Raw genomic sequence first — 26,012 nt, forward strand, 5'->3', positions numbered from 1 at the left:
AAGACACCAGTTGATTTTTGGTGTAAGCAGATAATGTATATTGAATCTCTTATTCAACCATCTAAGATCATCTAAGACTTTATCAGTTTAACTAATTGGAACTCACTATTTAATTTGTTAGTAATTGTGGTTAGCTTAATTGGCTTAATTATTTGCTTAAAGACATATCGCCTTCAAGAAAATAAGTTTAGTTAAATGCACATGATAATTTTGTGAAAGTTGATTTGAACTAAAATTTCACAAAACTTATGAGAAAGGAGAAATTGAATTCAAATTTATAATGTCTAGTCAATTCAACAATGAGATTTTTGGCCAAGACGTTTTGTTAGTCAATTAACACATTAGTATTTAGTATTTACAATGAAAATGTTCAAAATTCAAGTCTTTTACTCCAACCATCAAATTATATATAAAAATAGCATCTACAATTATTTTACATATAGCAATTGAGACTTTAAAATTAATTTATTAAGAATTATTACTAAAATCCTCATATTATATATAAAAAGAGCATCTACGATTATTTGACATATAGCAATTGAGACTTCAAAATTAATTTATTAGGAATTATTACTGAAATTGTAAGAGAGTACTAATAATTAAAAAGAAAGAGTTAGAGCATTTGCATTAGTTCATGCAAAATTTTTTGTTTATATTAGCATAAGAACCTACTTTTTCTATTTTTGTTTAAAAAAGCTGTTCCCAAACAGACCTTACATTTCATTAAAATATCATTTTTTTTCTTAATTTTTAAATTGTTTTCCTTTGTTCATTCACAACAACTACTTTCCACTTTTCTTTTTCATTCTCGAGATACCTAAAGAAATAATAAACAATTAAATACAATATAAATAGTATTAGTATAAACTTACACGATTACTATAGTAAACTTGTAGTCATGTATATGGACTAATGTGAGTTATTTTAATTAAAATTATGTAAATTTTACACTTTTTTTTTATTATATGCAAAGTGACGTGAATGCTCCAAACACTGTAAATTTAAAAACTTATATACAAACTTCCATAAATCATTTTTAATTAAAACGATGTAAATATTACACATTTTTCTTTTAGATAAGGTGAATGCTCTAAGAGCATTCTCACCAAGAGTTTTAAAAACTTTAGAATTTAGCAACTAAAAAAGTCACTTTATAACATTTAACATATCACTTTACAATACATCCAACATCAAAATTTTTATTTTTTTTACCACTTTATTTAAATATTCTTGTACGAGCGCTCCCCTCTTGAAAGCCCAGATGGTTATGGAAGCCCATTGTGCTAACACCACAGTACGGAATCTAGTGTCGGTCAAATGCACAGGCTCATTTTGGACAAGCTAAGATGCTCCTTGAAGCCCCGAAATCTAGGGATGAAGACGTTTATGACATGGTTGGCAATGGAAAGTCTCGTCATCCCCAATGAATGGGCCCCCGAGCATCCATAACTTGGAAAGCACGTATTCACCTCGGGAACATCTCGGCCGAGCAACAAGCCCAACGGTGGAGCTGGTTCCAATGCCACTATCACCCTCTACCCACCACCAAATGCCCACTCAAGAGCAACGGTATTGGACCTCCCCTCCACTACCTAGGGAACATCTCGGCCGAGCAACAGACCCAACGGTGGAACTAGTTCCAATGCCATTTTCATTTTATCTCATTCGCATTTAAAGCATCCACTCAGGAATAACAACATTGGACCCCTCCCTCCACTGACTAGGAAAGTGATCGTGCCAATCCCACAACCTCGTTCTATAAATAGGCAAAGGAAATTTAGGTGAGGGGGTTGGCAATTCTGGGGTGAGGAATTGTAGAGTGAAAGAATCATCACCTGAGGAGAGAAAGGAAGGTACTAAAAGTAAGGGAAAGTAACAGAATTGGGCCAATCGAGCACAGCATCACCCATAGTAGGAAATCCAAAAGCCCACCATACAAATAGATTGTGAGCCCAAATACCTCTTAGGCCTAATAGTCGTATATGGGTGTGGACAATTCTTTTTTATTATTATTTTAATCGAAGGAAAGAGAAAGAGTATGAGAGAGAAATTCTTATTTTCATTGAAGTGATAATAATTTAAAGATTTCAAATGACATTTTACTGTAGCTAAGATTTTAAAACTTTTAAAAATAACACCATTAATATAATGTGCTTTTTTAGAATTTAATGTTAAAAAATAGCATTTTAACATTTGAAACTTTGATGAGAATGAAGTTTTGTGAATATGATACTCATGTGAAATTGCACAGGGATGATAAGGGTTGTCTGGTAGAATAGTTTGAGATGAAATTTTTATAATTTGAGATGAAATTTTTGTAATTTTTTAAAATACATGTGGGAGAAAAAGTGTGTAAAAATATATATAATATTATTTAAAATATAAAATATTGAGTTTAAACTTAGAGCCCAAACAGGTCTAACACTTTTGGATCTGGTAATTGACAACTCCAATCCGAACTTCAAAAACCAAATTGTACCTGTCCTTTGCTTCATTCACGATCCTCGAAGGCTTGTTTGGTTTGAAAAAAATGATCACTCATTACTCATCACTCAGTTTTCATCACCAATCACTCATCATTCATAACTCATTACCCATCACTTAAAATACCCCAATATCTTACTTCACCTGTTTGGCACATATTTTCAATTTTCCATCACTCAATTTTTTCTACTTTTTGTGGGACCCATGCTTGAGCACCACATCATAATTTCTGTTAGCTTACCTGCCTCAACCTCACTCTCTTCATTTCCTTTTCTTCCCCTTCAGTCACCATTGCCCTGTTACTCTCACTGAAGTTGTCCTCTTTCTCTTTCATTTCTCATGTACACACACATCAACAAGAACAATCCTATCCCAAACCTACGGCCAAACCATCATAAACATACAAACACAAATGAATACAAACATAAACTCATAGGTACCCGCAGATGTTCAAATCAAAACCCACAAATACCCAAATCAAAATTCACAAATACAGACCTTATGCCCAAATCAAATCCGAACTCACACCACAAATTTGAACCCATAACAGCTACCCATATCTCAGATTTAAACCCACCACAGCCACACCACAAATTTGAACCATATACACACCCCTCTCTCAAAAATCAAAACCCTATAACCAAATCAAAAAAATCTAAACCCAAATCAAAAAAATTTTGATCTTGCCAAGGAGATAGAGAGAACTCTGCAAATTCGGTGGAGGGTAGAGAGGTGCAGCGAGAGGACAAGAGAGAGAGGGAGAGATCTTCGCCTGGGTTTCGACGCTCAGGCCAAATCGTTGCTGTGGATGCCGAGAAGATCGTTGCTGTGGATGCCAATTCGACACTCCGGCCAAATCGTTGTTGTGGATGTCGAGAAGATCGTTGCTGTGATGCCGATTTTGATGCTCCGGCCAGATCGAAGAATGAGTACGGTAGCAGCGATGAGGAGAACGAGTGCATGGTGGAGCTTTTCGGCGTGTGATCGAAGATCGACGTTGATTATCTCTCGGCTTGGGTCGGCATGTGAGTGACCGGAGGGAGAAGAACAAAAAAGAAAGAACAGAAAGAAGAAGAAAGAAAGAAAGAAAGAAAAGTGGAGAAGAAAGGGGGGAAAAAAAGAAAAAAAAAAAGAAAAAGAGTGACCGATGGGATGTGACTAGCTTTTGGCCCCACAATCTCCTCCTATTTACGAACATGCCACTGAAAACAGATTTTGAGTTATGAAAACAGGTGAAACCTGTTTTCATTTTCCATAACTGTGATCCAGTTTTTTGAGTGATTGAGTCATGAAAACCATGATTGGAAACTCATCTAAACAACAACTCCTTTGTGGGACCCACTTGTTTTGGATGATGGATCATGAAAACTGAGTGATATCACTCCGTTTTTATGCAATCCAAACATGCTCTGATTGATTGATTGATTTCATATATATATATATATCCTTTGATTGATAGAAAGAAATATTTTATATATAATACGATTTGTTTTGGCCTCATGGGCTTTTTATATGTTACAAAAATGACACATCAACCTTCTTTACTGTCCAATTCAAACAAAATAAGGATTGCAATGCTGACCCTCCCTGCGTACGATAGAAAAAATTTCACAAAAATTTCACGGTGCATGATAATTGATAACAAGTTTGCAGTATTTTCACATGATCACAAATATTTTAGTAATTTCTCAAGTAAAGGTCCTATTAGCCAATGCTGCAAAAGCAGGTAATAATAATAATAAGCATTAAATTATGTATCATTTTATTTTTTTAAATAATTAATTATGAGTTATAATGTATATTGTTTAAAATTGAAGACATACTTAACAATCATTCATTGCTTTGCATGTATTAATTCATTTTGATTTGTTATACTTTTCTTGATATTTGTTTATTTTTTGACTTTATATATATATATATATATAAACAAAATTAGTTACAAAATTGATTATAGCATGAGACTATAACTTTATTAAAAATAAATAAATATTACTATTTATTTTTTTGAAAAATAAGTTGGGTAAAAGTATTATTGTAACTTTAAAAAATAAAATAAAATAAAATATTGTACATTGAATCATAAGTTAATAGTTGCCTTAATAACACATGTTAAGGAATATTATAAGTTCAATTATATGAGTTATAATGTGTTGAAAATTACTCTTGTCAAAATCAATGTGATTGTTTTTTTTTTTTTTTCTTTCCTAATATTTGTGATTTTGTGTATAGTTTGACTTTATTCTCTTAAATGAAAAAAAAAAAGAATTTATTTATTTAGTAGAGTATTAAATTTACCTGAACATGAGCCTATATGAGACCAATTAACAAATTGTTTACTTTTAACAAGTGCCCTAATCGGCTAACCCACAAGTTATGGTGCATTTAATACTATAGTAAAAATAAACTCTAATTCCTACTAAAATATTGTCTAAAAAATAGAGTCACTTTTCTATTAACTTTTAAATTACTTTATCCACTTATAAATTAGATTTTCAAAATAAAAATTATATATAATAAATAAAGACAGTTTTTTTTTTGGCTATAAAATAGGACCACTAAGCCCAATGTTTTGACTTTTTTTTTTCTTCTCATTTTTCCCCTCTATCAAGACTTAAACATTTCTCTCTTTTTTTTTTCCTTCTAAATTTTAGTCTCATTTTTTTTTTTTCAGATCTCTTCTTCTTTATTTTTGAATTCATAAAAAAAAAAATGTGATTTTTAATGTACTCTTTATTCTTCTTTTTAATGATTTATTTATGTTGGTGTTTGAATTGTTTTCTCTTTATATCTGATTATACTGTTTTTTTTTTCATTTTAATGAAGGTATTTTCTTTGTCCAAAATAAAAATCACCATGTGTGTGTGTGGTTTAATCAGATAGGAGAGAGAAATGTCTCAAATTGAAAAAAAAAAATTATGACATAAAAAAAAAAAAAAACCTCGTTACAAGCATGAAGCACAGTGACCGAGTGACGAGACTAGTATGCTTATTAAAGATGTGAAACTTTTGGGAGCTTTCCTTTTCGAAATAGAGATAAAATTTAGTCACGGTTACTCTCATTCCTAACCGTACATAAGGACTTCAAAAAAAAAAAAAGTTTGGTCATTACTGATTGATCGGGGATGAACTATAAGCATAGGTGAGGTGGGCATTGAATTACGGTCAATTCGTGCTTAGAACGCCTATGAAGTATGAATAGAAACGGTGGTTGAAACTTGAATATCACAATTCACAACCTATTTGGAGGAGAGATTGAAGAGCGGGAGGGATGAAATTCGTCTGAAACTCGTTAGTTGTAGGTCCCAATTCAAAAAACTGATATAAAAAAAAAAAAAAGTTGATCCGAGACCCTGAGGTATAATTTTTAATAATAATAATATAAAATAATATATATAGAATAACAATTTCCTCGTTATTATGGTACACTTGCTATTTGCAGGCTACGTACACAGTATTAAAGACACCATTTCATAATTTTAACTTAAATAGTAAACCATTCAAACGGCGTGTATTTATTTATTTATTTTTCTGAATTAAAAAGGGAATTTTTATGCCACGTAACAGTAATGAGTAATATCACGTGTATCATACGAACTTTGTTAGGGTTATCGCTCAAACCGCTCTTCTATGGATGCAGAACGAAGACTCTTACTATCAAGCCACACTTGTGGGGAGTAAAAGGACCTAAGTGGGCATATGGGCCTTTGGGCTGTAACATGGAGGGCCGACCTGCTCCAGGATTAAACTCTATGAATTGGCCCATACGCCGATGGTCCGAGGATGCAGCCGAGGGAGAGTTTCACCTCGGACAGATCCTAGAGATCTCAAGATTTCATTATAAAGGTCAAGGTACAACTCTGGAAAGACTAGTGGTTAAAAGGGGACATCCTGAATCTTCTAGATGCACTAGTATTAAAGAAAATATCAAGGGTAAATGCTGCCACCTTCGCATTAAAGGCTCTGCACCTACTTCCCTGGCCGCATTAATGGGGAGGTGACCCCTGAATAGTGAGGTGGAAACTTCTAGTCACTGTTCAAAAAGTATCAAGGAAGGAAGTATAAAAGGGGGCGGTAGCTAAGAAAAAAAGAAAGGAAAAAGAAAAAGAAAATTGTAATCTTTAAGGAAGAAAGAGAAATAATAAAGAAGTAGTCCTCGGCTGGAGTCCGAGGAGATTCATTGCAATTATTGTTCGTTATTTACCTGTTTTTGTTTATAAAATCCTGTTATCGAACTCCCAGTACTTCTAACCTAGGTTTTAAGCCCACACTCTACAAATTTTATTGTTTAAGTCTCATTGGGCCTGAGCCCGTGATTGTCTTTGGGTCCAGGTGCAATTATGCACTTACAACACCTCTGTGTGGTAAAGGGCACGAATCAAAGTTTGCAATAACATTATAGCAAATATGTGACAAGATTAGCTGTAATTATAAGTTTCACATTATACAAAATTTTTTTTTTTTGGGTTTTCACATGTGTATAGTCTAATTTACACACATCTTGACTAATTTCCGTTCGTGGTAGCCTGGTAGGAGCTTCTTGTTGGTAACAAGGTGTTGTAGCTGCTAGGACCCAAACTGGAAAGCAAATCCAATCGAACTCGAACCCCAATGCCTTCCTTAGTGATGAACAAACTACTAGGCCACGCTTGGTGGTTACATCATTCAATATTGTATAAATTTGTTTACAGATATTAGTATCTTACATGTAAACCAAGAATTTTCAAATATATAAGAATAATAATAATAAAACAGAAAAAAAGCTAGTAGACAGAGAGAGAAAAAGAGGGTGAGGGGCAGGAAGACAGAGCAGGCCAGCTCAAAATTGAGTAAGTAATATTAAATCCCAACACATTGGTGAATGAGCAAGGATCCAAAGTCCAAACTCTAGTTCACCTCACCTTATTTCAACTCTAGGATATATATATATATATATTCGAAACTGACAGAGCTGGAGAGAGTCGTTGCAGATATATGAAACATAATTCATACAGAGTTAGTTTCAACAGACCAATAATTCTCTCTGTCTCTGTCTCTGTCTCTGTGATTGTGTGTGTATTTCCCCGTCCTTTCTTTTTCTCCGGCCAAACTATCAATCAAACAAACAAACAGACAAACTCTAAGCTGTTCCCACATCACTTATTCACTCGGGTTTTGACTTTTTTCACAGAGACAGAGAGAGAGAGAGAGAGAGCTGTATGTAACTCAGGTTCTCCAACAACAAGTTTGGACTTTTGTTAGATAAGGAGAGGGACAAGGCCTCAAAACGAAAAGGGTTTCTCGGCTTATGGTGTTTGGCGCGGAGGAAAAGGACTTTCCCGGATATTGAATGATAGGAAAAAATAAAAACTAAAAAAAAGAAAGAAAAAAGACAAGGGGTAAATGCACAGAAAAGAGGTGAGTTCAAATTTTGGAAAGTGAGAGATATTGATACGATTTGATATTGGTGAGAAATTAAATGCAAAAACTGAGGCTTTTAATTAGAGAGCCTTTCATTTTGTTGCTCTCTCTCTCTCTCTCTCTCTCTCTCTACATCTCTCTATATATGAAATAGTATTTATTGCAGAAAGAGAGAGAGAGACCTCTCCCCACCTCAGTTGACCTTTTTAGTTTTTAGACCTTTTCTAAATTATAAAAGAACAAAAGAAAATACTACTCCCAAGTATATTTATTCTTTTCTTTTTGCTACTTAACAATAACACCCCCACCACCACTTCCACCTCCACCTCTACCATCACCACCACCCTTCTCTATTTTTTGCTTTCTTTTACTCTTTCTTCTTCAAATACTCGCCGGGTTTGCCTTTGATATTGATTCTCTTTTATTTCTATCTCTTATTCTTTCTTTTTTCTGTTCTTTCTACCAACCAAACTTGTCTCTTTTTCTCTCTCTACCAACAAAAGAGTACTCTTTTGTTGGTGTTTTAAGGATTTTTTGAACGGTTAGATTTTTGGGTGCAGTGAGACTTCGTGGATATTGTCTGTTGTGAAGTGAGAAACAGAAAGGGCTTACATGTTCCATATAGAGCTGATCATAAAGGTATTACATTTACTTTATAAAACAACTTCTTTCTTCTTTTTGTTTGATCTTTACGTTTTTTACTCTTTTGGGTCTTTGAGTTTGTTGGGATCCGATTCAGATCTCTGAAATTCTATAGTTTTGGTTTTTTTACAGTGAAACCCATCTGGGATTTTTCTCAGTTGGCGTTTTGGATTTCTATTCTTGGTGGTGTTTTTTTTTTTTTTTTTAATTGCAATGAATTAGATCTAGTCAGAGCTATCAGACAAAAAGACGGTGGGAATTTCGTGGAGCTAGTGTCATACTCCTTTTCATAGATAATCCTTTAGTATTAAAAAAATAAGAATTGGGTTATGATTTTGCTGTTGAAAGTTTACAGAAGCTTTCTAAAAGTCTTTAACTTTTCCTTGTCTTTTAGTATATTGAAAACGGGCTCTAGATTCCACACAATCAGCCGAAAGTTACTTAGTTATTTTATTTTATTTTTGGTAAATTTCTTGAATAGGAACAAAGTTAGCCAATAGTTTCTTTTTTCCCTGTGCCATGGAATCATTTAATTGTTCTATTACTGTTAACACTTAATATATTGGAAACGTGTTTGTTTCTGTGGAGAATTTGTTTGTTACAGTTCATTGGATGCAGTACATTAGGTTCCTTATACATCAATAAAACACAAAAATAACATTAAACCAATATTACTTGCGTGCCTATTGTACTCACCTAAGGAACTGTACTTTACCCATTTTTTAGCCAATCCAGAATCATCAATTAGCATTGCTTTGCGCTTAATTTAATTTAATAGTGTTTCAATGTTATTTTTGTTGAAAACTTAGCAAGTTGCATCTGTCTTTTTTGTGTTTAGTTATTATCATGGCTGCTCAGCTGAGTATTGGCTATTAATAGACATATACTTTAATTATCACAAAAGCAATGATAGGGACCTATGCTTTCTCTTTTTTGTTAAAGATTAGGTATAGTTTTGGTGGGTGGTTATGTCCAGCATCATGGAACTTTGCACTTCAATATTGTGATCGTAACAAGTTGTAGGAGCATGATGTTTTCATTGCTGTTCTCCTTTTGACCCTTGTTTTACATTCTTGGTTCTGTCCAGTTGTATCATTTGGATTTGCACTATTTTTTTTTTTTCAGTTTGTGAGACCATTAAATTTGTTTATTTAGAATGTATGAAAATAATATTTGGTAATGCTTTTTTTTCATTGCAGACAGCAATTGAGGTCTAATTGTTTCTCTTTTTGAACTTGAACATCTTATTGCTCATTTGATTTCTCTATTGCTAAGTTTTTATGTATTTATTTATTTTTTAAAATAAGGTTATTTAATATTACTTTCCTACATTGTCTTGCGTTTGATGAGCAGGTTCACTTAAGTTTCTTGCACCTACCAGAATTGTTGTAAGCTTCTAATATCAAACACAGTTACTCTGGAAATTTCTCTCCTCTCCCAGTTCATGTAAACCATGAAACTTGGTAAGAACACAATCTTCCTCTTCTTCAATTCTGTTCTTTTGTGTAACTCATGCATCTGGAATTTTCTTTTTTCCCCCCCTCATCCTTACAGCTTGCAGCTCTTATATAAGTTTGTCTCCGCCTCATGGGTGGCTTGGACAAGTTTAATATGTGACAATATGATGTTGGATAGAATAATAATAATAATAACAACTTTCTATTTTCTAGAATAGGGCTTTATTTACTTATTTTAGAATTTTTGTGAGTATTTTAATCAAGATTGGGTACTTATATGGTAAAGTATGAATTAGGATCTGTTTAAGAATAACATTTTTGGTGAATTTTCATATTTTCAGCCTAAATTTGTGCCTAACACGAATTTGGGTTTTCTAAGGGCCTCCTAGCCACCCTAAGACTTCTTTACTATAAGTTAGTAGTAGACTAGTAATACCTTCATATAAGTTATTTCTTATTCTTTTTTCTGGTGGATTCTGGAGTCTTTTGTGAATTCAAGGAACCTTGATAAATTATATTCTTAAATTTATCTCCTTTGATGAATAGAGTATTCACTTGGGAATTTGACTTCTCAGAGGTACTTGTATTCCATGCTCTCTTTATTGAATTTAGCGGTGAATATTTCTTGACATGGCTGTAAAGTTAACAACTATGTCGTGTATAGTCGCTTTTGGTCATCCTTTTCTATTACTAATACCTCATATGTCAGAGGATGAGTGATTATAACTTATGGTTTGGCTGAGAACTTGCAGGCTTACTGTTCTATCCTAAGTTAATTGTGTCTTTAAATGTTCTATCAATTAAATTTTCAAGCTCTAAATTGTCACTGGATTTATTTTCTATGCACTCAAATTCCTCAATATGATACAGGACCTGAATGATGTGTATATGACTATATTTATGTTCCTGGTTTCAGTATTCACTGGCATTCCACATTTTAATGTACTTGCAGATAGTGAACCAGTGTTTTGCCATTCGGCTCTTGGTCATAAGCCTGATTCTAAGCCTTTCGAATACAATGACAATGCTATACACACTGCTATGAAGTCAGGAAACCTGATAATGAAGGAAAATCAAAAGAGGATCTCATGTGACTTAAAGGGCACTGAGAGGGGTACTGGGGGATTACCATATGACTTAGATGACAGCCATGGTTGGACTGCAACAAACTTTGATTGCTCCCTGAGCATGGATGGTTTAAAAATTGAAAACCAAGACGAGGTCAGAGATTTTGTTGCATCACCTATTCATTCTTCCAGAGAAACAGGACCATTTGACAAGGACTCGGATGTTGTTATGGACAAAAGCATTATGGAATGTGGACTGCCAGAGTTGACAGTTTGCTACAAAGAGAGTAATTACCATGTTGTGAAAGACATCTGCATTGATGAAGGAGTGCCTTCCCAGGAGAAGATCCTGTTTGAGAGTGGTACAGATGAGAAAACTCTTTGCATCTTTCTGCCTGCTGTGAAGGATCAAAACAAAGAACTGGTGAAAGAAAAAGAAGATATTGATACATCCATTCCAGATGCTTTGAAGTTTTCAGCAGAAAATGATTCTAATAAGGATTCAGCTAATCAATGTGATCCCAAGGATTTGATGACGACAGGGGAAGACTCCCCTGTTACTATTGCGAATGATGTCTCCAAAGAGATGTTTTTGCCTGGAGAGAAGCTTCCAGTTGTAGATATGGGCACATATACTTCCCACTACAAGTCTTCGAACAATGATGAAGTTGAACAACAGCCCTTCCAGGTATTCATCTCTTAGCCAAAGTTTTTGTGTAATATGCCAAAACAACTGGTAATAATAGCTGATTTACACCTTTGTTAAGATCCACTATCTTGGAAGTTTTTATCATCTTATCATGGTAGTGGACAAAGCTTCCTTTCAGTGGAAAATTATTTCATTGACAGGGATTCTGGCACACAACTACTTGCATGAGATTCGGGGCATAAAATAGGTCTCATTGTTGCATAATATTTCAATCCATACTATGAACCTTTTCTCTTAAAATAATAATAAAATCGTTTAATGATGTGAAGGTGGCAATCTTTCAGTCTCCAACAATGACAACATAAATTGTTCATATTAGTGGTCATATTGTGGGATAGACAGGCACTAGAAGTTGGAACTTACAGTTTGTTGTTGGGTAAAATATTGTTTACGCTTGAGAGAGGTTGGCATTTCAAAGTCCAATGCTGATTGTAATGGTTTAAATGTAGGTTTCTGGTGAAGAAGCAATCTTGGCGAACCATGTTTTGATTTCTGCCACAGAAGAATCAAACAATAGTAGCGAGGATTCAATATTGGCAAACTCAACTTTGGTTTCTGCTAGTGAAGAATCAAACAATAGCAGGGGGGATTCAATGTTGGCAAGCACAACTTTGGTTTCTGCAGTGGAAGAATTAAACAATAGCAGTGGGGATCAAATGTTGGCAGCAGAAGAATCAAACAATGACAATGGGGATGCAGTGTCATCAAGCCCTACTAAGGTTTCTGCAGCAGAAGAAACAAACGGTAGCAGTCTCTCCAATGAGTTATATTACAATAGTAAGGTTGAAAGTGGGAGCATCACTTTTGATTTTGACTCTTTAGCACCTGCAGTTAGTGGAAGAAAGTTGAGTCCTGAAAATGGTGACAATGGTCTTGAAACAAAAAAGATGTCAGAGCTTGAAAATGGAATTTCTGATACTCAGACAGTTTCAAGGCAACTTCAACATGGTCAGGGAGAGGTAAGTTTTTCTGCGGCCGGTCAGGGAGAGGAAAGTTTCTCTGCAGTAGGTACTTTATCAAGTCTTATAAACTTCTCTGGGCCAGTCACTAATTCTGGCAGCATCTCTCTTCGATCAGATAGCAGCACAACCAGCACTCGTTCCTTTGCCTTTCCTGTGTAATTAACTTTATACTCCTTACCTCTGGTTATTTATTGTCTCTATATATCCAACTCCATAACACCTTGTATTTGCTTATCGTGCCTACAGATTACAGTCGGAATGGAATAGTAGTCCAGTTAGAATGGCAAAAGCTGACCAGAGGTGCTTCCGAAAGCATAGAGGTTGGAAGCAGGGCCTTCTTTGCTGTAGATTCTAAATGCTTCTTCTCTATCCATAGGTCTAGAATCTAATTTTATACATCATTCAAAATTTACCCTTTTCTAATTTTATAAATATATACATCCTCTTTCTAGCGTGGTGTGTATTGTGCAGTAGGTTCTTAGTGTCATGCTTTGAGTTTGGCCCCATTCAGCTGAGATGTAAGCAATGTCCTATATTTTTTCATTATCTGAATCTAATTTTTCTCTGACGTAGTTAGTGTAACAAATTAAACTTTTAAGGTTTCAAATAGTTAATTGATGGAGTGCAATATAACTTTACCAGTTAGCCATAGACCTAGTCCTCCACGAAAAGTTTTCATCCGCATATTTTTTACCAATTTAAGGTGAATAGGGTACATTGTAACTATTGTTAGACATCCCTGCAGTAAAGTTCCTATCCATTGTTAACAATTCAATATGAAGCAAAGTTCCCTAAATCTTAAAGCGTTTAGAATCAAGCAACTTTTAATTTTATTTTTCTTTTCCTATCATTCTTTTGAACTTAACAGCAGCTCTAGACCCCAATTGGCATCCTTATCCTGTGTGATGGTATTTGTACTGGGATTCAATTATCCACTCTTACCTAGTAAATAAAAACAGAAGCTCTATATGATAAGAAAGACATTTAAGGGTTAATTTTTTGTTTAATTCTTATTAATGCCTTCAACCTATATAAATAGCCTAGAATGAAATAACCTATAAAATCTAATCCTAAAAAATAGGAACAAATGGTTATCTAAATACAGTTTGAGACTAAAGCAAAGATGAATACAATTTGAACTAATGCAAATCCTAATATGCAATTGGAGTATAATTTAAATTTCAAATTTCATCAATTTGAATTTATGAACTTTGTGCCTTGTGGGTCATAGAAAGCTCTAGGCTATGGAAAGTAGCTACTCCAAAGTTAATGCAAGAAGACTACTTGATTAAGGTAGGAGCTATTCCAAGAGGAAAGAAGATAGTTGAGGACAATTGATAGGTGGAGATTGTTAGGAAATTGCCTCAAATTCCAATTGTGACTTGAAAATTCAATTATGTTTTCTAGTTGAAGAAGGAAAAATTAATTTGGATTTCCTTGTTATAGAAGGAAAGACTATTCTTTGGTGTGGAAGGAAGTCTATTCCTTGTTAAAGAGGTAATGTATTCCTAGTTTAAGAGGAAATAGATTATTTGTTAAAGAGGTAATGCATTTATAGTCCAATAGGGAATAGCAAAAAAGTCTTATAAATAGACAATGCTACAAAGAATTTGATGACTTTGGCCCAAGGGTCCTCCTTATGTGGAAAGGGAAAATAGAGAGCAGCAACAAAGATTGCCGTAAAGCCAAGAGAGAGTTATGCGTGGAGAAGAAAATAAAAAGGAGAGAGCAAAGAAAAAAAAAGAGATTTTTTTTTTAGCTGTGAAATATACACAAGAATTGTTGTAATTGATTTGATAATAGTGAAATTATTTGGAGTTTGTCCCGTGATTTTTTCCCTTCAAGAGAAAAAGGTTTTCCACATAAATTTTGTGTTCTTATGTGTAATTGTTATTTTGAATTGCTAATATTCGTGATAATATTATTGGGACCCAACAAGTGGTATTAGAGCCCAAGGTGGTGTAGGGCAAAGGTTCCTTTCCCAGTTGGAGCTAGAACGGGGTGTGAATACTTGAAGCCCTTTCACAAATGGAGCAAGGTGGGGTCCCTTTCGCAATTGGAGTGAGGATGGTATATTACACCAAGCAAGCCCATAAAGCCCACACAAATGATCTTTGAAAATGCCCAACAAATGAGTATTATTGCCAATGGTGCTAGACAACGATGAGGTGCAAGGTTCTTATCGAGGATAAAAGAAGTGCAGGGTTGACATGTGAAGGCCCATGAATGATGCACTAGTGAAAGAAAAAGCCCATTAGGCAAAAGGGAGCAAGTAGGACTTGTTCATGGCCTACAGAGAGGTCTTAAAGCCCACAGAGAGGCAAAGACTCACATGTGAGGGGGAGATTATTGGGTATACACGTGTAAGTGAAGTCTCACATTAAATAAAGATTAGAAAAATGAGTAATTAATGTAACATAATTAAGTACATATCCATTTAGCTTAGGCATTTTGGGTTAAAATGTATTTTTATATGTTATATTAATCATGGTTTTTGTCTTTCCAACGTAAAGAAATTGTTCTAAGAAACAATGATGCTCTTCAATTTAGGTAGATAAATCATCAATGCCTAAAACATGTTTTACTAATAAGTATGCCAATCTATTACCTTGCCTGCAAAAACTCAACTCAACAATCAACGTAACCCATGGATGAAAGACATCATGCCATAGATTATTGGGGCCAAAGAGGAAGGGGAAGGAGTTTGCTCGCCTAATGCCTGAGAAATAATTAAAGAGTGACCTTCAATGACAAACTCTTGGATTCCCACATCTCTGGCAAATTGAAAACCAAAGCTTTAGCCTAAGACTCAACGTTAATCTTGAAAAATGGAGCCAAGGGAGGAATCCATTTGGCCTCAAACCTGAATATGAACTTGTTGGACTAATTTGCAGTCCCATTTCATCAAGGTAGTGAGAAGTGAGAACAGCATTGAAAGCAACCGTGACAACCATAGCAATTTAATTTGTCCCCCTCGCATTGTTCTATCATCACCAAATGCCACAAAAGATTGAGGAAATTCTGGAACTTCACAAAGAAGGGGGAGTTGGGCTCATAAAATAAAAGTGGGCTAAAACTTGTCTAAGAAAAATGGCAATTTCGTTTATTTGCTTAAGTATATATATATTTTTTAAAGATATAAGTTGTACTTTGAGACAATTTATTTTCTTAAAAAAAGAAGAAGCTCAGCCAAACGTACCAAAATTTGCTTAAAAGAGGGAAGCAGGTTCAACAGTCCAACACTTTGTAATAATCTTCAAGTCTTTGCCATGTGAAAAAGGGACAGGAATGAATATAAGGAGATATATGTAGAAGGCTGCTGTTAATTCTAAGTGTTTTTCAAAAGCCAGTGTAACTTGATTAGTTGAAGACATTTGTTAGGCTAATAATTGACTACTATTTTAAATGTTTAGTAACTGAATTCATCTACTAGTCTTTGCTCATGAAAAGGACCTGTTATACACATACGTACAGTCGTTTTTCCCGGAGGAATTCGAGGAGAAGTCTAGTAGGAGCAAATGCAAGAAAACATTTTAAATTTGTGATTCGAAATTCATGTAACTAAGTCGAGCAGAAGTTAACCTGTTGCCTAGCTTTGGTTGGTAAAATAAAATGAAAGATATGTAGATGAAAAATAATAAAAATGGCAGTCTTTCTTTCACACTGTATTTTACCCACTGTGTTTTTATAAACTGAATTGTGTGAATGATTTTTTTTTCCCTAATAAAAAAACTAATTAACTTGATAAAATAGAAAAAAAGGGAAATGACATATTAAACAGAGAGTAAAAGTAAGGAAATTTAATATGGTTTAGGCCTAAGTCCCTAACAATAGGTCCTATGAGACTACATGTATATTATATTAAAAATATCTGTTGCAATGAATTCAATATAAGGTATTTACTGGAAAAAGGCTTAGTATTATATCATTAAAGCTAGAAACTTTAGTTTGAAATTTCAGATCTTGAACGTAAAGAGTGGTGTGGGACAAATGTTGACAATGACGGACTACGATGGTTGATGATGATGGCTAACATTGATTATTATTGCAAAATGAATGCGTCGGCAAATCAAAGTATTATGAGTGACTAAGGATGACAATGGCGCAGGTTCTGTCTTGCGCCATCTTTGCCTTATCCCGCATGACTTAAGAAATTTTTTTTTACACCATTTTTGCTCTTTGGGGGCCTGCAAAGTCTCATCGGACAAAATAAAACTCTCCTTTTTGTTAATTTATTCTATAACTATTATAATTTTTTTAATAAAATATATTTTATTAATAAAAATATACTTAAAATTACAACTAAATTTTTATCTTATCAAATTAAACTATTTTTTAGCAAAAATTAATTAATATTATCCAAGAGTGTTCAACAAGATAAAATCACAACAAAAATAAAAATTGTATAGTATAATAAATAACAAAATAGAAGCAGAGAGTCACGTTGGATAAAATAAAATAAGCTAATATTGATATGTTTGTTTAAATAGTAAAGTTTTAGAGTATGAAAAATTTACAATTATAACATTTATCAATGCAAGGTGGGTACAAGGCAAGAATAGGATAGGGTAAGTTTAAAAAGTCTAAATCCATTTTCGCACCGCCCTGTTGTGTGGGGCTAAAATCTTACCCTATCCTCACCCCACCACCTTTGCAGGGAGGGGAAAACCTGTGCGGGACGGGGTCAAGTAAGAAGGGGCAAAATTACCATCCTATGAGTGACTATATCAAAGGAATGGAGAACTTGGCTATGAAAATGTTATAGAGAAAGAGAAAGCAAGAGAAACTAACGTGATATAGCTTGATGGCTTACATGATTCACAGTGGAAAGCCATGAGTGATCATATCTGTAAGTGCACAATTGTACTCGGACCCAAAAACAAGTGTTGGGCTTGGATCCAATGAGCTTTATACAATAAAATTTAAAGAGAATGGATTTGAAATCTAGGTCCCATTCTTCTTTTTTACCACAACTGTGTGCGCCAACCATTCTGGGTAGAAAACTTCTTTAATAACACCAGCCCTTTTGAGCTTAAGCACATCTTCTTTGATAGCCTTGGAATGCTCTTTGGAGGATCGCCGAGGTGGTTGCCTCCTAGGAACAAAAGCAGGGTTGACGTTCAAATGATGACAAATGAAGCTTGGGTCAACCCCCGGGGCCTCATAAGAATCCCAAGCGAAGACATCTATATTGTCTTTCAAAAACTTGACTAATTCCATTTTCTCCTGGTGTGGTAACCGTATTCCCACTTGAAAGAACCTCTCGGGATCATCGGCTATTAGAAACCTCTCCAAACCTTCACACATGGCTTCCTCTGCTGTCACCGCATCGGGCGCATCCAGAGTTGTTAATTGCTATAAGTCCTTCATAACCGAGGCCAAGGACTCTAATTTGGCTTGATGTAGTACTGCAGCCGATATGCATTGCCTTGCCACTGCTTGGCTGCCAAGAATTTCTTCGATGAGTCCCTTCGAAAGGAATTTTACTTTAACATGCAAAGTTGAGGAGACAGCACCCAAAGCGTGCAACCAAGGCCTGGCAAGGATGGCCGTGTATGGGGAATATGCGTCAACCATAATAAAATCCACCTCGACCATTTCCGAGCCAGACTGTACAGGCAATCGAATCTGTCCCTTTGGTATGACAGTCTTCCCTTCGAAGCTTATCAGTAGGGAGTCATAAGGAGTGAGATCCTCCAGTTTTAACCTTAGCCCCTTGAATAAGTCAGGATACATAATATTCGCGCCGCTGCCTTGATCGATCATCACCCTTTTAACGTCGTAATTCCCTATCTCAAAATGACCACCAGGGCGTCATCATGGGGTTGGATGGTACCAACCTTATCCTCCTCTGAGAATCCCAAGACAAGCATATTCCCTCTAATTCTCTTCGGCTTCGAGCCTGACTCCTCGGCTTGGGAGTGTGATACCGCTATAACCTTGGTAGGACAGGAACCAGTCCTGCCAGGTGCAGCGAAGATGACATTAATCGTTCCCAAAGGCGGTCGAGATGAGTTGTTCTTTTGATTATTTGAACCTGACTGACTGCCTTGCCCGTTAGGTTGGTACAGGTGCTGCTTCAACTTTCCCTCGCTAACAAGCTGTTCCAGATGGTTCTAGAGGGTCCGACAATTCTCAGTAGTATGACCCACATCCTGATGGTACTGGCAAAAAAGATTCTGATTCTGCTTCGTAGGGTCCCCCGCTATCTTACTGGGCCATTTGAAGTAGGGTTCCTTACGGACTTTCTCCAGTAGTTGGTGCACTGGTTCTCGGAATACAGTATTAATTGCTTGAGGAGCGGCTGAGCCAGACTACCTAGAGTAATCTCTCCTCGGCTTATTGTTGTGGTACCTGTCCGACTTGAAATCCCTTCTCTCCTGCGGGATAACCTTGGCCTTACCCTAACCCTGCTGTTGATCTTCCTCAACCCTTTTGTACTCGTCAATATGGTCCATGAGGCGACGTACATTCTGTACGGGCTTTTTAGTCAAGGATTTCCTCAAGTCATGATCAGTGGGAAGGCCCACTTTAAAAGTATTAATCGCCACCTCGTCAAAATCTCCATCTATCTCGTTAAACATCTCCCAATACTTATCGGAGTATGCTTTCAACGTCTCACCCTCCCTCATAGCCATAGATAATAGCGAGTCCAACAGTCGAGGAACTCTGCTGCATGTAATGAACCAAGACGCGAATACCTTAATAAGTTCCCTGAACAAACCAACAAACCCCGACTTTAGTCCATTGAACCATCTCATAGCAACAGGTCCTAAGCTAGAAGGAAAGACTTTACACATCAAGGTTTCATTATGAGAATGAACCGCCATCCTCTGATTAAAGTGGCTCACATGTTCCACTAGGTCTGTTCAGCCATTGTAAATAGTGAAGGTGGGTTGGGTGAACTGCCTAGGGAGCCTTTCATTCTCAATCCTGCGTGAGAAGGGCGATTTGGAGAGTTGGTGTAACGCTCGGCTCATAGCGTCGTTCCCCAAGCCCCTAGAGGGAAGCTTCCTATGCTTACGACCTGGTAGGTCATCCTTTTCGCAAGAGAAGGTTTCACTAAGGGGAGTCTTGGACCTTGAACTGTAACTACTTCCCCGGGATTCCCCTGAAGAAGGATTGGATGGGGGTGAAGCCCGCCTTCATCTGACACGGCGCAGCTTCTTCTTAAGGTGGTCAATCTCCCTCTGCATGGCCTTGGCATCATCCTCATTGGTGGCACTGCCTCCGCCGCGCGTATGACTCGCGCCAGGATATACGGTATGAACACTTCCCTCTCGATCCCTCCGGCGCTCAAGACGCTTAAAAAGATCTTCGAGCTGTGATCCCTGAGATTCTGCATGATGTGAACCCAAGCCTGCCATGATGTTCCAATTCCTTCAACGCTAGATTTCCCACAGACGGCGCCAATTGTAAGTACACAATTGTACCCGGACCCAAAAACAATTGTTGGACTCGGGCCCAATGAGCCTTATACAATAAAATTTGTAGAGAATGGATTTGAAATCTAGGTTCGGGATGTTGGAAGTTTGATTAACAGACTAGAGTGCAACAATTTAAACAAATGGTAGATGAATATGATAAAGAGACCTCCTCGGACGTAAGCCGAGGACGATATGTGTATATATATATTTTTTTCTATGCCAAAGTTTACAATTCTTAGTTCCTGTTTTCTCTCAGCAGAAAATGCAGATCCCTCTCTTTTTCCTCTCTCGTTTCCTTATATATTTCTTCTTCACTAGTTCATCCACGTGTCATACAAACCTTCCCTTTGGATACTTGTCCCATCCACTACCTTCTTGAAGTCTTCAAATAATAGCAGGGAGGGTGAATCCTACTGTTCAAAGGTTATTTCCCCATTAATGCGGCCAGAGAGGTAGATGCAGGGCCTTTAATGTGGTGGTAGCAGCTTTTTCCTTAGATATTCCTCACATGTCTCTGCTTCTAAAGGGTGCTGGGATCACCCTCTTACCCACCAGTTCTTCTAGAGTTCTGCCTCTAACCCATTTAGCAAGTCCCAGGGTCATTGCTGGACCTGTCCGAGGAGACACTCCTTCTTGGACAACTCCTCGGACTACTACAATACGGATTGACTTGTAGGCCTAGAGGCCCTGATTAAAACAAACTGGTACCAGCCAATTAGGCCCAAAGCCCAAATGTTTATTCAAGAATTTTTTTACCCCCCACAATATCTTTGCAATATTAAAAAAAAAAAAAAAAAAATATATATATATATATATATATATATATATATATATATATATATAACAATAAAGTCGTGTAAAGTATATAGAGGAATATGTTAGGTTTAGAATGGTAGTCCTAAAATCATGATTACAAAATTACGATAACTCATAGTAAACCATGAACTACGTATTATTTGCAATATCCTAACATATTCTAACTGACTAGATATCCAAATGTTAGCTCTAGTTATATATTATTGGAAATTGAGTAAAACAAGGAAAATGATTACCTGAATTACTAAAGAAACAACATCAATTTATTGAAAGTTATTAGGTACTTATAAAGTTGAAATATTGTACTCTTTATTCTTATATAAATTGTGAATTAAATTATAAATTTAGTTAATGATCTCTACTATCATGTGAAAAGAGGAAATATCATGTCTATATTCCTCGAATATTAAACAATTACTTCAATTTATTAGCATTTCTATTCACGTAATTCATTTTGGAGCCAAACTAAACCTATATCTAATGAACTTTCTTGGAGTATTCAAGTTCAACTTACCTGGCAAACACAAAACATGGTGTTATGTCATTACCCCTGAAAGTAGGGTTTCTAATTGGCAGTTGTTGGAAGTGTAAAGGTGATATACAATTCTTAATTTCTTACTTACAGTACCCCCTAAAGCAAAGCATAAAGGACATTAATGACTATTAAAATGATTCAAGGACACATGAGGTGGCCTAGTCCCTTTTAGATAAGAAAAGGTAGAGAGGGAAGATAATTTTGAAGCACATCACTATGGAATTATCAAATATTTTCTTTCACCATTTGGGCAAAGAAAAATTGAGCTGTTGTTCGTCCTTCACATAAATTAGCAAGATAGAAACTGAGGGCCCTACAAGATTTGGTGATAAAACCAACCCCAAAGGCGTGAAGCCTTCTAAAAAGGGATGAGATTTCCATGTACTAGTTGTTTTGGAACTCTCTATTTTGTGTTTTGTGTATGCCCCCCCTCTCTGTCTCTCTCGTGCATGCTGTCCTCCCTTGATGAGTTGGTGGATATAAATCAAACCCATTTCCTCCCCTGGTTGATATAGAATCAATCCCATATAAGTTTTTCATGCAAGCCTCCTTGCTAGCTAGTAAGTAATGGAGCTGATAGTTATGACTACGCTGTGTTTTGTCCTCTTGGCTTTGCTAACACCATCTGCATCTTTACAAATTCAGGTGCAACCATCACATGAAAAGGGTACATTCTCTCTCCCTCCCTCCCTCTCAACTAACACTCTTCCTCTCTTTTTGATGTTTATGATCTCATTACTTTGCATTACTGGCAGCCAATGAACTCCAGCATTATTCTCTCCCTGCACTGCCAAGAAAGCTCAGACTCTTTGAGGAAGTGACGGTAGGAACCCATTTGAGAGAATCGAAAAATCTTGTTTTTGTCTTGAAATTCTTAGACATCTCTATGTTTCTTAAATTAACTCCTTTCTTATTTTGCTGAGAAACAGGTTAAAGAATATGGAGGTCAAGATTCCACATCATACAATGTGGAATATGTTGCAGGTGATTACCTAAATTTATATCACAAAATAAATACCCTAAATATGAAAGTTACATAGCTTTGTCATCACATACAGAAGGAAAATGTTGAAAATCGAAGCTATGGCAATAGGGGATATATATTGATATATAATGTAAGAAACAGTGACCTCAGGCTCCTTTTTAATAGCATCAAATTAGTAGCCTTTTCTCAGGTGCACAAAAAAATTACAGTAGGATTCTTTGCTGGCCTTGACATGAATATTCTTGCAATATTCGATTTGCAAATATCATTTCTTGTCCTTTCTATGATGAGTATATAATAGGGCCTTATATTGATATGGTGCACCTTGTGCAGGTCTCTAGAATTCACAAATAAAATTGTTGAATATTTCCTTCCACTCGAGCAACCCTTTTTATTTTCTCCCTTATTTTTTTCTCTATTGACCAAATGCTTCGTTCCCCAAGACATATATTAGTAGCTAGTAATTTTAGAAGCAGATGCAGTTTTTGTAGTTAGCTTGCAAATTAGTTCTTCACTATTTGGAGGAGTAGCAGTAGTACTATTAATGACCTGTTTGAATGGAGGGAGAAAGGAGGGGGAGTGGAGAGGAGTAAAGTAGTGTTGACTATAAATAAGCTATTTTTGTACTAAATCTACTCTACTCTCCCTCCCTCCCCTTAATCTAAACGGATCATAAGTTTTATGGTATCTTATTAAGCTATTTGATGAAAGAAAATAAAAATAAAAGCCAGTACTCTCAGCTTCAGCTTCTAAATAATACTTTTCAAAATAACTAATATCTTCCAAAAACTTAACACCTTTTTATGGGTTAGGTAAAAAGAAATTAATACACTAATAACAAAATGTTAAGCAGGTATACAGTAGTGGAAAAGTTGATATAGTAAAAATCTGATGTATATGTGACTAAATTGTCACACTCGTTGATATATACTACTTCCATAATATGTTTAAAATGAGTAAAATGTAGAAAAATGTCATTTCTCACGTAACAATATCTAATTAATTGCGTGCTAAACATGCTTGAGTGACATGTTTTAATTACTTATTATTTGATGGGACATGTCCAGGTAAGCAGGCAAAGCATGATAATAAGGAGCAAGTTAATAATGTGGTGCATGGAAACAAAGGGACATGGAGAGAATGGGTGGAGAGAGGTGCAGATGAGTCAGAGTTTTATACAATGGATTATTCCAGTGTTAGAAGAAGACGTCCCATACATAACAAGTCCATGCCGGTTACTCCATGAAACATGGGATATATGGATCAAGGCTGAGGCAAGGGTATCTGATTTCATTCCCAGTGTACAAGTACAGAACAAGCTACTTTGAGTCAGTTTTTGGACACAGTTTTGGCAAAAGTAATGTTATTGTAGTTAGGGAATTGAGGAATGTGTCTTCTTCTATTGTGTATGGTGGCCGACATTACGGATCAAAATTCTAAGATTTTGTTTTAAAACCCCACAAAAGGACCCTACCCCTACCGGTGCGTGCAAGTTAATCCTATATTTGTCTTATCGATCAACTTTTTTTCTAAATAGTAGTCAAATATTGGGGTCACAAACACAAACCCCACAGTCTCTCACGCGTTACAAACCATGTTTGTATTAGTTGGAAACCAACACTACGTGCTTGATTATAGTAAACAAGTTTAATTTGTATTGTATTTTGATTGATGGGAAGTGGAAGTGGAAGTGGGAGACGTTCAAGTTTCAACCTCGGTATTAAACCCTATGTTACGTTGTCACGCCATACATTTTGGCACATGTGATGTACTTTTTGGACTTTGTTGTTATGATCGAGAGGGAACACCTTTCTATGGTGTGATAGTAGTACGAATGTTTGACCCTCTTGATAGATTTGAGCATTCCAATTATATAATCTTGGACTCCTGCTCACCCATTCTAATTACCAGACAATCACGTTTGCATGTTCTCTAGTTTTTTTTGCATATTTTATTGTGTGAACATGGGGCACGAGATTTAGAGCATCCACAGTAGTGGAGCTAAAAATTTAATTTTTTAGTTTTACAAAAAGTTATTTTATCTATTTTACTTATATATTTTACAAAATATGCTGCAGCAGTAGATCTATTTTAACTTTCAACACAATAAAATAATATAAACCTCACAATAAAATAATATATCTACTACAATAAAATAATATATTCATTACAATAAATAACAATCACAACCAACCGCAACCGCAACCGCTATCACTACCACTACCGCCACCGCCACCGACTCTTCCACCGCCACCGCAATCGCTACCGCCGCCGACCGTCACCGCCGCCACGTAATAGAATAATATATTCTCTACAATAAACAACAATCACAGCTACTGTCATCACCACTGTCACTACCACCACCGCCATTGCAACAGCCACCACCACTGCAACCGCCACCATCAAAAAAATTATTTTTTTCTCACCAATATCAAATAGTAATAATCTACCGCTTAAAATTTATTACAAAAATATTATAAAACATTACTTAATTTTAATTTCTTATTATTCTTTATTTTATTTTTCTTATTTATCTTATTTGTTGGTTTCATCCAAATACACGTATTTTTTTTTTCCTCTTTGTTTGCTTCATTTCTTCAATCCTCTGAACTTTTCTTTCTGAAAGTGAATGAGAGACAGAGAAAGGCACGGTGATAAAAGAAAGGAAAAAACAATGGAGCAAAACCCAGAAGGATCAGCGGTGAGCTCAAAAGGATCGGCAGTCAAACTCAACCAAAAACCCAGATCAAACTCATAAGGATCGGCGGCCTGGGTCTGAGCTAATCGGTGGCTTGGAGGGTCGGTGACGGTGTGGGTTTGAGAGCTTGGGATGGAGTGGGTCTGAGGTTGAGAGGGTTGATCGGCGGTGGGTCTCAGCTGGTGGGTCGGTGACGGTGGGTCTCGGCGACGGTGAGCTTGAGAGAGTTGAGAGCTTCGGACGGCATGGGTCTCAGCTGGTGGGTCGGTGACGGGCCGGCGGCAGTGAGCTTGAGTGAGTTGAGAGAGTTGAAAGAGAAGAGATGAGAGTTGAGAGAGTTGAAAGCTTCAATGCACACAAAGATGAGAGTGACTGAGAGAGAGAGAGAGAGAGAGAGAGAGAGAGGCGTTTTGTTTGAATTATTTTAATCGGGCCCCGAATAAAAAATTCTTTTTTTTTTTTTTATAACTCTCAGCTACAGTGCTCATGTATTGCTACATGAGCACTGTAGCGCAAAGCTAAAAATTTTTAGCTTTGCCTCCACTGCTGCAGGAGGGATTTTGGGGTTTGAGTGGAGCTAAAATAGCAATATAGCTATTTAGCTCCACTGCTGTGGATGCTCTTAGGATTAGCCAATTTTTTGAACATTAGCATCCCTCTTTTTAAAAGTTTGTCTAGTTTATACTAAGAACTCACTTTTTTATATTTTATATTATTACTTCTCAAAAATATCTATATCAGTTTATCTATCATACACCCTTATCTTATTTAAATAATCGGTATTATTTTTTTTTATTAGTATTTTCATATAATATCTCTCTCTCTCTCTGTCC

General features: G+C 36.0%; 2 protein-coding genes across 4 annotated transcripts; both read left to right on the forward strand.

The window, feature by feature from the left end:
• Nucleotides 1–7,817: 7,817 nt before the first annotated feature.
• On the forward strand, nucleotides 7,818–13,286 carry LOC142629501 (uncharacterized). Of its 3 annotated transcripts, none has more exons than XM_075803500.1 (6): nucleotides 7,818–7,878; nucleotides 8,442–8,520; nucleotides 9,877–9,986; nucleotides 10,933–11,735; nucleotides 12,206–12,873; nucleotides 12,965–13,286. In XM_075803500.1, exons 3-6 carry the CDS (start codon nucleotides 9,977–9,979, stop codon nucleotides 13,071–13,073), a joined length of 1,590 nt encoding a protein of 529 aa, XP_075659615.1. In that variant the 5' UTR covers nucleotides 7,818–7,878; nucleotides 8,442–8,520; nucleotides 9,877–9,976; the 3' UTR covers nucleotides 13,074–13,286. The 3 variants fall into 3 exon arrangements, with proteins under 3 accessions (XP_075659615.1, XP_075659614.1, XP_075659616.1); XM_075803501.1 differs by lacking the exon at nucleotides 7,818–7,878 and having other exon boundaries at nucleotides 8,057–8,520; nucleotides 12,206–12,500; nucleotides 12,588–12,873; XM_075803499.1 differs by lacking the exon at nucleotides 7,818–7,878 and having other exon boundaries at nucleotides 7,971–8,520.
• Nucleotides 13,287–21,880: 8,594 nt separating this feature from the next.
• On the forward strand, nucleotides 21,881–24,309 carry LOC142626872 (uncharacterized). The gene is made up of 4 exons (XM_075800577.1): nucleotides 21,881–22,163; nucleotides 22,252–22,319; nucleotides 22,426–22,480; nucleotides 23,549–24,309. Exons 1-4 carry the CDS (start codon nucleotides 22,064–22,066, stop codon nucleotides 23,725–23,727), a joined length of 402 nt encoding a protein of 133 aa, XP_075656692.1. The 5' UTR covers nucleotides 21,881–22,063; the 3' UTR covers nucleotides 23,728–24,309.
• Nucleotides 24,310–26,012: the final 1,703 nt, after the last annotated feature.

This window comes from Castanea sativa, chromosome 3, assembly GCF_040712315.1.
Source record: "Castanea sativa cultivar Marrone di Chiusa Pesio chromosome 3, ASM4071231v1".
NCBI classification, from domain to species: domain Eukaryota; kingdom Viridiplantae; phylum Streptophyta; class Magnoliopsida; order Fagales; family Fagaceae; genus Castanea; species Castanea sativa.

What these genes read in the sequence shown, in the direction of transcription:
- LOC142629501 (XM_075803500.1), top strand. An exon ending in TTGAACAACAGCCCTTCCAG is followed by an intron (nt 11,736 to 12,205) that starts GTATTCATCTCT and finishes GTTTAAATGTAG; the next exon opens with GTTTCTGGTGAAGAAGCAAT. An exon ending in CGTTCCTTTGCCTTTCCTGT is followed by an intron (nt 12,874 to 12,964) that starts GTAATTAACTTT and finishes TCGTGCCTACAG; the next exon opens with ATTACAGTCGGAATGGAATA.
- LOC142626872 (XM_075800577.1), top strand. Translation starts at nt 22,064, where the DNA reads ATGGAGCTGATAGTTATGACTACGCTGTGTTTTGTCCTCTTGGCTTTG. An exon ending in GCAACCATCACATGAAAAGG is followed by an intron (nt 22,164 to 22,251) that starts GTACATTCTCTC and finishes CATTACTGGCAG; the next exon opens with CCAATGAACTCCAGCATTAT. An exon ending in CAATGTGGAATATGTTGCAG is followed by an intron (nt 22,481 to 23,548) that starts GTGATTACCTAA and finishes GGACATGTCCAG; the next exon opens with GTAAGCAGGCAAAGCATGAT.